Source organism: Camelina sativa, chromosome 4, assembly GCF_000633955.1.
Source record: "Camelina sativa cultivar DH55 chromosome 4, Cs, whole genome shotgun sequence".
NCBI lineage: Eukaryota > Viridiplantae > Streptophyta > Magnoliopsida > Brassicales > Brassicaceae > Camelina > Camelina sativa.
Window position 1 is genome coordinate 15,490,605 of NC_025688.1, and position 11,518 is coordinate 15,502,122.

General features: G+C 37.6%; 2 protein-coding genes across 2 annotated transcripts in view; one reads left to right on the forward strand and one right to left on the reverse strand.

Annotated features, from left to right (window-relative positions):
• Positions 373-3,783, forward strand: LOC104780660 (protein PLASTID TRANSCRIPTIONALLY ACTIVE 10). The gene is made up of 12 exons (XM_010505177.2): positions 373-1,195; positions 1,324-1,383; positions 1,477-1,506; positions 1,584-1,657; positions 1,803-1,884; positions 1,969-2,042; positions 2,164-2,230; positions 2,317-2,409; positions 2,503-2,679; positions 2,760-2,810; positions 3,024-3,175; positions 3,263-3,783. The coding sequence occupies exons 1-12, from the start codon at positions 452-454 to the stop codon at positions 3,690-3,692; spliced, it is 2,034 nt and encodes a 677-aa protein (XP_010503479.1). The 5' UTR covers positions 373-451; the 3' UTR covers positions 3,693-3,783.
• LOC104780664 overlaps positions 10,349-11,518 on the reverse strand; it is a 7,001-nt gene continuing 5,831 nt past the window's right edge. Inside the window, exon 2 of the mRNA XM_010505181.2 lies at positions 10,349-11,514. Coding sequence (XP_010503483.1) covers positions 10,621-11,508 — 888 coding nt within the window. The 5' untranslated portion in view covers positions 11,509-11,514 and the 3' untranslated portion in view covers positions 10,349-10,620. The remainder of the gene's footprint in view (positions 11,515-11,518) is intronic.

The following is an 11,518-nucleotide window of genomic DNA, read 5'->3' on the forward strand; positions in this document are numbered from 1 at the left end:
TTTAGTGGCGTCACTTTGAAAAACCAAAGTTTCTATACACAAAATATTTTTAATCCCATGTCTTCTATATCAAAGATTGCTAAACACTTTCTCAATCATGTGTAGCTGTTTTAATTGACTGCATAAAATGATCTGTAGCCAAACCTTGTTGATAATACTGCTCAATTAGAAACATTTGGGGTAAAAACAAATTTGGATATACATATGAGGACTCATCCATAAATTACACTTTATCCTTCAAATTGGAATTAGTATGGGCCTAACTGATAAATCAGAAATACTTAGGTTCAAAATTAAATAAGTTTATAAATATGGGGGGTAAATCAAAAACTTAACCTTTCTTCTTCACTGTAAATGAAAAAAGCTTATCCACACACTCTCTCTCTCTCTCTCTCTCTCACACTTCGTCACTCTCTTAAACCCTCAAAAACCCTGAAGAGAGGCGAATGGAATGATGCAGATTTGCCAAACCAATCTCAATTTCACCTTCCCCATTTCAAAAAACCCTAATTTCTGCAAACCCAAATCACTCTCCACCGGATTCCAATGGCTTCAACCTCGCCGCATTGACTTACCCCCTTGCCGCGGCTTCAGCTCCGATGAATTCCCCGTCGACGAGACGTTCCTCGAGAAATTCGGACCGAAGGACAAAGATACAGAGGACGAAGCTAGACGACGTAACTGGATCGAACGCGGTTGGGCTCCATGGGAAGAGGTTCTCACACCTGAAGCCGACTTCGCTCGTAAATCGCTTAACGAAGGTGAAGAGGTTCCGCTTCAGTCACCGGAGGCGATCGAGGCGTTTAAGATGCTGAGACCGTCGTATAGGAAGAAGAAGATTAAGGAGATGGGGATTACGGAGGATGAATGGTACGCTAAGCAGTTTGAGATTAGAGGTGATAAGCCTCCGCCTTTGGAGACGTCTTGGGCTGGTCCGATGGTTCTTAGGCAGATTCCGCCGCGTGATTGGCCGCCGAGAGGTTGGGAAGTTGATAGGAAGGAGCTTGAGTTTATTAGGGAAGCTCATAAGTTGATGGCTGAGAGGGTTTGGCTTGAGGATTTGGATAAGGATTTGAGGGTTGGTGAAGAGGCTGCTGTTGATAAGATGTGTTTGGAGAGGTTTAAGGTTTTCTTGAAACAGTATAATGAATGGGTTGAAGCTAATACAGATAGGTTGGAGGAAGAATCTTACAAGGTTCGTTTTTTTTTTTGTAGCTTTTTGCTTACCTTCATTGTTTATGAGCGGTTTGAACAATGAGACATCATTATCTTAATGGCTAAGAGAAGGATTCTAATCAGAATGAGGTTTTTATTTTTATCCAGTATGATCAGGATTTTTATCCGGGTAGAAGGAAAAGAGGGAAGGATTATGAAGATGGGATGGTAAGAGTACTACTCCTGATTTGATGATTTGACTAGCTTGCTAGGTGATGAACTGTTTGAAGTTAAGTTAATTGCTTTTGTCTTTCTGTGCAGTATGAGCTTCCCTTTTACTATCCAGGGATGGTAAGGATTCTATTCATAGGCCTTGTTTATTGTGAATAATGATCGGTTAGATGAAAAATATTGTAATGTCCCTGTAGATTTGTGAAGGCACAGTTACCACTCTGCATCTGTATCAGGGAGCATTTGTTGACATTGGAGGTGTTCATGAAGGGTATGTCCACGTGCTGTTAGTTTGTATATATAGCTAAATCATATGTGATTTTTGTACTTATAGGGTATATAAGCTGTCAAATGTTGTCTCTAGTGTCAAATGCTCTATGTGAAAGTTTTGAGTTTATGTGTCTGTGCGTTTGCAGGTGGGTTCCTATAAAAGGTAATGATTGGTTTTGGATCCGGCATTTCATAAGAGTTGGGATGCATGTTATCGTTGAGATCACGGTAATCTTAAGGCACATTTCTCTTTCACATTAATAAGATCTGAATGGAAATTTTTTTATTCTCGTGTTTAATCTGTTCTTTCAGGCAAAAAGAGATCCATACCGGTTTCGGTTTCCGTTAGAGTTGCGCTTCGTCCATCCTAATATAGATCACATGATGTATGTAATTCATATGTCTTTCTTTCCTTTTCAAGTCCAGTAAAAATTGACATTGGTTCTGTCCTCAAATGGTCTTGGTTATTGTATGTGTGTTAACTGTGTTTTTACAATCCTGCTCCAGCTTTAATAAATTTGACTTCCCACCAATCTTCCATCGTGATGGAGATACTAATCCAGATGAAATACGGGTTAGTAGAATCCTTTCCTTAGAATATCGATTCATTTCATGTTCTCTTGAAGTGTCTCGCTCTTATCTAATACATTGTTTGTACAGCGAGATTGTGGAAGACCTCCTGAACCTAGAAAAGATCCAGGATCGAAACCAGAGGAGGAAGGGCTACTCTCTGATCACCCGTATGTCGACAAGGTATTTTCCGAAGCGAAAGGGTTGGTTTTGAGTTTTCTAATTTGTTGTTTATTGGCTTTCAAAACCTTCAGCACATTTCTTTCCCGTTTGCAGTTGTGGCAAATACATGTAGCTGAGCAAATGATTTTGGATGATTACGAAGCTAACCCTGAGAAATACAAAGGCAAAAAACTATCAGAATTATCTGATGATGAAGACTTTGATGAACAAAAGGATATCGAGTATGGCGAAGCTTATTATAAGAAAACCAAACTGCCAAAAGTGATTCTGGTGAGAATTTTTCTTCTGATGTGTTGGTGAACCATACTGTCTTAAGCTTCGTGATTATATTTGTTTTCTCTCTCTGGCAGAAAACCAGTGTCAAGGAACTTGACTTAGAGGCTGCATTGACCGAGCGCCAGGTTTAAACCCCTTCACTACTTCTCGTCTCCGATTTCCTTAGACCCACTGCTAGGGCAATATTCTCATTTATCTTTCTATTTCACACTGTCTTAGTGACTGAGATTATCTAAGTTGTGTCATAATTCCATCTAAGGTTTCGCACTTTGTATTTCAATTGTGAGACTTCTTTTCATACTGACAGTGGTTAAATCCTATCCTGTTGTCTTCTGCAGCACCATAATAAACTGATGATGGAAGCTAAAGCCAGAGGAGAAGGATACAAGATCGACAAGCTAAGACGAAATATAGAGATGGACGAGTATGATTCCTTACACTGGCGCCGATCTTTGGAGGAAAGAGAAGCATTGCTCAGAGATATCAGCTCGTAAGTAAAAATTACACTTATCAAAGTGAGGGAGCATGTTTTTTTTTGAAAAAAAAAAAGTGTTGATTTTAAAGATTTATGTTTCAGTCGTCAAGCACTTGGCTTACCATTGGAGGAACCAGGGAGGTATAAGCCAGGAAACTTCTTTGGGAAAGATCAGTATGATCCAACAAGTGCACTATACCAGTATGACTACTGGGGAGAGCCTAAGAACTCGGAGATTAGCAAGCAAGAGAGGATGAAGGATGCACACAACAAATCCATTGTTGGGAAAGGCAACGTGTGGTATGATATGTCTTATGATGATGCCATTAAGCAGACATTAGAGAAAAGAAAAGCTGAGCCTAACTTGACTCAAGAAGAAGAAACAGAGTCTGAAAAAGAAGAAGATGAAGACGATGACGATGATTTTGACGATTTTGACGATTTTGACTATAGCATTCTGAGTGACGAAAGTAGTATCTGTTACCCGGAACAGCAACCTCTCGTTAACGGTACTCAAGTCTTAACAGATTGATTGATGTTTAAACGCAAGTAAAAATAAGAATTTTTGAGTCTTCTTTGGACGCTTTTCTATTGTTTAATTGAAGAATACAATTGCATAGTAACATGATGATAATTGGCAATATATAATTAGAAAAGACTACCAATGATGATGGGGTTTGGCTACTATATGATCTCTAAAACATTCTAATTAGTTTTTTTTAATCATACCCAAATTAATATCTTACAAATTGTAGAATGTAGTGCTCTTTTCACTTCGACTGAAATGTCTCTTCGACTAAGTAACTAGCTAAAGTAAAATAATTCCCACAGTTGTTGTTGGTGTTGATATATAATTATGAATTTATATTATAACGATTTTACATTCAAACTTGAGCATATTTTAACGGACGCTCAGACAAAAACCTTAGCTAGAACATAAGAAAACCCGAAGTAATTAATAGTTGCATTGTATCAGAAGTTAAAAACATCAAAAGAGCTTTATCTTCTTCTATCACTTGTCGTCAGAGAAGGTAATCTTCTTACCGCAAGATAAGCCCAATATTGCCTGTGTCATTTTCCTTATGGGTTTGGTATCCAAATCATCTTCTTCTATCATAAGGCTTTCTCGTCGATGATAATCTTCGTTCCTGAAATAAACAAAAACCCTTGTGATCTCTCCATCCATATTTACCAAAAATTTCACCCCATGTGCTCAATTGATAAAAAAAATATTCATAAGGCAAAAAGTTTAAAAAGCTTACCAAAGCTTCTCTGCAAGGTCGTACCTAATTAACAAAAATATTATCATTAAACTTCTACAATGACATTAATAATACTCTAACAAAGAGATAAGAGAAACAAATCTTTATAACATGGAAAATCAATTTTACTTGGGTTGGAGAGGGTATGGAGCTATCTCAGCCACGTCAAGAGAAATATAATGAGTCTGCAATCTTTCACGGTGCTTCTTTTGCAGCGCCTACATTATGAAAGATTAAATCAGCTATGGGTACTTTCAAATAACTACTAGTAAATTTGACATCATAAGTATACACTACTTTTCAAATGAATACTTAAATACTTTTCATCATTTTACTACTCTCACCTTCTTTGCTTGGTTAGCAGAAGCAAACTCGACAAAGCCACAACCCACATGCTTACCCCAGCTGTTTACAATAAGCCGAACACTAAAAACTTCTCCAACATCTTTGAAGAAATCGATGCTGTAAAAATAGAAGATAAAATATCAGCCGCCATGAAAAATTTGCTCCAAGAACGAAAGATGAAAGTATATGCATGTGCTCATACTTACATATTTGGTATTTTAATTTTCAAAGGGAGATTGGCAATATAGAGCGTCTTTTTTCTTACGGCAACTTCCTGAATTTAAAAAAGCCAAGTTTGTTAGCACGACTCTAAGGAGAAAAAAAAATACTACTTAAATTGCATATCAACAAAACGTAGATTCATCCCTAGAGTAAGTCATATTTCGATTTTGTGGCAACAGTTCTGTTATTACAAGATTCATTTATTTCAAGATAATAAGAAGAGGTACCTCAACAAAATTGGGAGTTTCATCAAGTCCTTCCACTGCTTCATCTTCTTCTATCAGAAGGTTTTCTTGTCGAAGGTAGTCTTCATACCTGGAATATATCAAAAACACTTGTGATCTCTTCATGTATACCAAAAACACCACCCAACGTGCTTTTGATAATAAACTTATGAGGCTTAAATCCCTTACCAAACCTTGTGATCTATGCAATACCTAATTAACAAAAATAATAGAGTTAGTTTTATGTAATGCCATCAAAACTCTAGCAATAAGTTACAACCAGTGTTACAGAAACAAATCTCCCTAACACTGAAAATTTATTTACTTGGGTCGTAGAGAGTATGGAGCTGCCTTAGCCACATCTAGCTGAATCTTGCGATTGAGCAAATATTCACCATCCTTTTCCAGCGCCTACAGTATAAAAGATTTAGTCAGCAATCGTACTTAGAAATAACTACTTATATATTCTTCGTCGTGGTAGTATACACTACTTTTCATCATCATTATTAAACTAATCGCACCATGTTTGCATCATAAGCGGAAGCAAACTCAACAAAGGCATTGTGAAATAATTGCTTGCCTTTGTGGTTTACAGCAAGTCGAACATGAACAATTGTTGCAACATCTTTGAAGAAATTGATGCTGTAAAAATGGAGGATAGAGTATTTAGTCATGAAAAAACTTGATCCAAGAACGGAAGAGGAGATTAAAGGTGCTACTTACATATCTGATATTTTAGCTTGGTTAGGGAAATGGGAAACACGGAGCGTCTTCTTTCTTACAGCAACTGCCTGAATTCAACAGCCAAGTTTGTTAGAATTGACTCTTAAAGAGAAAAGGACTTTAACTGCATAACAACAAAAAATAGCCTCATCTAAAAAGATTAATCCCTACTAATAAAGTAGCAGGGGTACCTGAACAAAAATGTGAGTTTCACCAAGTCCTTCCAGTGTCTCATCTTCTACTACCAGATGACTTTCTCTTAAAAGGTAGTCTTCGTACCTGGAATATCAAAAACTCTTGTGATCTCTCCCCATGTACACCAAAAACTTCACCCAGTGTGCTCTTGATAACAAAGTCAAGAGGTAAATAGTTAAATCCCTTACCAAAGCTTCTCTACAAGGTTGTACCTAATTAACAAAAAAAATAATAGCGTTAGTCTTCTTCTGTAATGGCATCAGAACTATAGCAATAAGTTACAACCAAAGTAACATTAAAAAATATCCATAACATGGAAAATCAATTTAATTACTTGGATCGTGGAGAGTAGGGAGCTGTCTTAGCCACATCAAGAAAAATCCTATGATCGTGCAAATATTCACCATTCTTCTCTTCCAGCGCCTACAGTATGTATTATGTAAGACTTAATCAGAAATTGTACTTTCAAATAACTACTTGTATATTCTTCATTTTAAGTATACACTTTTCAAATTACATTAATACTATATTTTTTCATCATTACTACAAAACTACTCTCACCTTCTTTGCTACGCAAGGAGAAGCGAACTCAACAAAACCATATCCCACATGCTTACCCTCGGGTTTACAATAAGTCGAGCACTAACAACTTCTCCAACATTTTGGAAAAAATTGATGCTGAAAAAAATGGAGGATAAAATATCAGTTTTGGTCCGAGAAGGAAAGTGAGAATTTATAAGGTGTTACGCACTTACATATGTGATAATTTAGTTTGGGGAGAGAGATTGGCAACAAAGAGCGTCTTTCTTATTTTTGCAACTGTCTGAATAAAGTTAACAGCCAAGTGTGTTAGCATGAATATAGAATTGAAACGAATAGGAGAAAAGGAGTTGAATTGCATAACAACAAAAAGTAGACTCATCTAAAAGATTCATCAAGAAAAAGTCATTATTCGACTTAGTGTGACAATTACTAAAATGCTAAGCGTTTCTTCTGAGCCAGCTGTCAAATTTTGAAGTAATAAGAAAAGGTACCTCAACAAAAAAGGGAGGTGTCTTGTCTTCTTCTTCTTCTTTTTCTATCGGAAGGCTTTCTTGTCGAAGGTGGTCTATGTTCCTGGAATAACAAAAACCCTAGTGATCTCTCCATGCATATCAATAACTTCACCTAATGTGGTATTGATAACAAAGAGCAAATAGTTGAATCCCTTACCAAACCTTGTGATATAGGCAATACCTTATTAAAGAAGCTGTTAATATTGTGTAATGGGCATAACAATAAGAAAATAAAAACAAATCTTCATAACATGGGAAATCAATTTATATACTTGGGTCGTGGAGGGTAGGGAGCTGCTATCTCAGCCGCGACAAGAAGAGTAATATTATTACCGCCCCAAAATTTCCCATTCTTCTTTTCCTGCGTCTGCATGCAGTAGAGAATCAGCAATGGTACTAGTAGTAATTTTTTGACATCAACAAGTATTAAGTATACATACATAAACTAGGCATTTGAACTATATAAACTAGTCTCTCACCTTCTTTGCTTCGTTAGCAGAAGCAAACTCAATAAAGCCATTGGAAGTACGCTTACCCTCTTGGTTCAAAGTAAGTTGAACACTAACAACTTGTCCAAAATCTTTGAAGAAATACATAATATCTGAAATTCTAAGATCGACAGCGAGATGGTCAACAAAGAGCGTCCTTTTGCTTACTGATGCAACTGATGACTTTAAGAAACCGTGAGTTTCATCAAGTCTTTCCACAGTCTCCTCCTCCTCCTCCTCCTCCTCCTGTTACATATCCAATTCATTTAGGATAACAAAAACAACAAGATGCTTAATTGAACATAATACAAGATTTAGATTTTCAAAAATTATACCTTCACTGGAACTAAATTATTAGTCTGATCAGAATTTGTCTCCAACAACAACTCGACCCTTCCTTCGATCTGCTGCTGGGGACTATCATCAGCAAATACTTTCGCTGTCTCCTGTTACATGAGTGAGTAGATATTATTAGAACAGAGTGTACGTAAAGAACAAGAGCTAGGAATCCGACCAGCTTAATGTTAGGTTGTTGTTACCTTCTCCTTCTCCTCCTCCTCGGATATTTCCTTATGTTTCTTCAGAATCGGTTTGGTCTCCAGAACATCATCATCTTTGAGCTCTCGCTTACCTTAAGAAAAAGAGCAGCAGCAGCAGCAGCAGCAGCAGCAGCAGCAGCAGCAGCAGCAACAACAAAGGTTAAAAAATCAACAGCAACCTCTTCAGCTGGAGTAGCCCAGACATGTTTATTTATTTATAAAAACATTAGATAAAGAGAGAGCCACCCAGCAGCAGAGACACAAACCCAATAAATTAGCTTTGTCGGCCGAACTGTCCATGAAGAAGATGAAAACAGCTACGTTTATTTCCCGGCAAGAGTTTTTGATGAGGCAGCAATAAGTTTATCGAGAGAGCAGCAATAAAAAAAAATTTAAGAGGTGCTTCCGACCTCGGCGTATTTTTTTTTTTTTTACTCGTTAAGGGTTTTCTCTCTTACTCGTTAAGGGTTTATCGACAGCAGCAATAAAAAAAGTTAAGAGGTGCTTTCGACCAATGATTTTGATTTATTGACTGTTTAGCTGTTTGAAGTTGTATTTGCTTTTTTCTTTCTGATAGGTTATATATACATTCCCCCATTCCCTCCTTATAAAGAAAAAAAGAAAGAAGCTGATAAATAGACCAAGTGTCGAAGAATGAGACAAGGAAGAAACTCTAGTTGCGTGCGAGGGTCCGCGCTATCTAGTATATTCTCGTGAAGCTGTGCTTTGTAGGTCCAAAAGACTAGAGAGAGGCCCAGTTTTATTCATATTGAGTCCGTCGATTATGAATAGCCAACAAATAGGAAAAAAAAAAAGAAGAATAAAAAGTTAATGGAAATTCTGATAATCTAGAGGGTGAGAGTAACTTGATTTTCAGTTTTTAGCTTAGTTGATGCCTACAGCTTTTATTTTAAATAATGTTACTAATTATTTTTGTTAATAATCAAAATCTTTTTATAAATGATCCCTATATATATATATATGCAAGTTTACAACCACAAGAGGTCCAAAGAAAAAAAACAAATCTTACTCGTAAAGTAAAACAAAGAGATTATAGAAAAAAGAAAAAGAATTTATAAAAGAAAAAATGTCTAGCTAACCATACTTAATTTGACCCCTAAACTAAACTATTTTATCATACATTTAATGGTTTACAATTGAAGACTTGCAGCTAATTGAAAACATATACTGAGGTTGTTCTAAACGGCTATTTTTGTTGCTTCATTTGTACTCATGAATTGTGTCATTGTCATTTAGGTTTGATTTATTTGATAAGTTTTTTCATTTCTTCTGTTATCAGGAGATAGTAAAATTAGCTTCTTAATAACTTAGCCATACATTTGGAATTTGGTACACCGCTGAACGTTATGAATCTGACGTTTTCGTTTTTGTCAATCTGGAACTGATGTTACAGATAAACACTGGTCCATGTGGCATTTCCTTTATTGCATAGATGATATAGATGTCCCCCACGTATATCATTAGATATTGCACTTTTACCGCAAGTGTAGACTTGTAGGCTTGTAGCCTGTAGTACATTCAAAACTGTAGTACAACATTCATTCTTCACCCTCTCTTTTTTTCTTTGTTTTCTTTTGCTCGGACATATCACGTTTCTATTGGCTCGTTACTTTGTTTTATTCCTTTGTTTCATCAAAATGTGCGTGCCGACGAAAGAAAACAAAAAAATTTGAGTTCCACAGAAATGCCTCTTCGAGACTTCGAGTAAGTAACTAGCTAAAGTAAAGTAATTAAGTACATAAAAAAGAGAGAGACTATTTCCACATTTCTTGTCGTTCATAGAAAATCTTGAGTTCATATATTGAATGGTGAATTATAACGTTGAAATAGTTAAGATAATTGAGCGTTTAACTTAGTTATATAATACTAATCGATAAAATCTATGTACCGCTTCAATCATATAACATTGTTTCAAAGCCGGTACGGTCAGATATATTTGAAGCGATTAAGACAGTAGGTTTCAACGTTTTGGACCACTTTTGGATTTTGCATGGTTGGACGATGGATCACTCGATTGACTCGGACCGTGTAATTGCCGACCGTCCTCGCCGTGAAATCTGACAAAAAAGCATCTAATATACGTGGCAAACGCACCGACGACAAAACGCATTAAATACTTACAATTTTTTTTCCTTCATTAATTATCTTTAAACAACAAGCTCGAATTTAGCATCACAAAATTAAAGCGTTAAGAAAGAAAGAAAGGTGGATTTTTACAAGAACTCTAAGCAAAATATATTATAAGAAACAAACAGAACAAAAGACTTGTAAGTTAAGGAATTAGTTGTCCGAATCCCATGTTTTATGTTTCGTGGAGATCATAGTAATCTAACACGATCGAGACCGTTCGTCGTCGATGGTGTACTACTATAGTTGACTGACGGTGTCAAAGGCACAAAGCGGCCTTAACGTCGAGCCTCCAAGCAAAACCACCACCGTCCATTCTCCATACGTCGCAAGGCACCGTGAGTGTAGAGCCTCTCTCGCGATTTTGACACGTGTGGTGTAGTTTCACTTTGCATGTGAATCCAGGAGACGTTAGCATCGGCCTCTCCCTCATCACCAACTGTACGATCACGTGAAAACTATCGCCGCTAGTTATCTCAGGTGAACCTTCTTCCACCGGAATGTTATCCCTAGCCATTTTCCGATAAGCGTCGTTCGTCCACGTGACTCTCCCCGAACCGTCGGATATGAAACCAGGACACGTGTCTCTCACAAGATTCATCTTCCTCTCTTCATCTGACCTCCCTAGGCCGTAACCGTCAATCCAAGCGTCCGTTACACGTTCCACCGTCATACACGACGAAATCACCACCGTCCTCCGCACAACCTCAGCCTTTTGATAAGCCGGAGTAAACATCCCGCCGCCGTCGCTGAAACTCAACCATAATGGACCCTGCCGCTTCTGCTTCTCCACCGTCATCAAATCCGTAAACGCAGGTTTCTCCGGTAACAAAGACAGAGTCACCGCATTAGCCTCGCCGTGAGCAACGGATTTCTCCGATGTCTTCCGCCGGGTGCACCTTTTAGCGTTACTACCACCGTTCTCCTTACTCTGATGACATTTCCTCTTTCTTCTACCAGCTCTAAAAGAAACGTCTGAGCTTCCACTGCCGCTATCTCCGCTGGATACAGGCTTTACTCCGCCGTCACTGGCTGGTTTAGGAGCAATGGGACGAAAACGAAGCATGATACGATCTGCTTTGGAAAGATCGTACGGTCCAGAGCCAATGGCGTACCTAGCTATGCAACACCCTCCCCTACCGTCCATTTTTATCTCT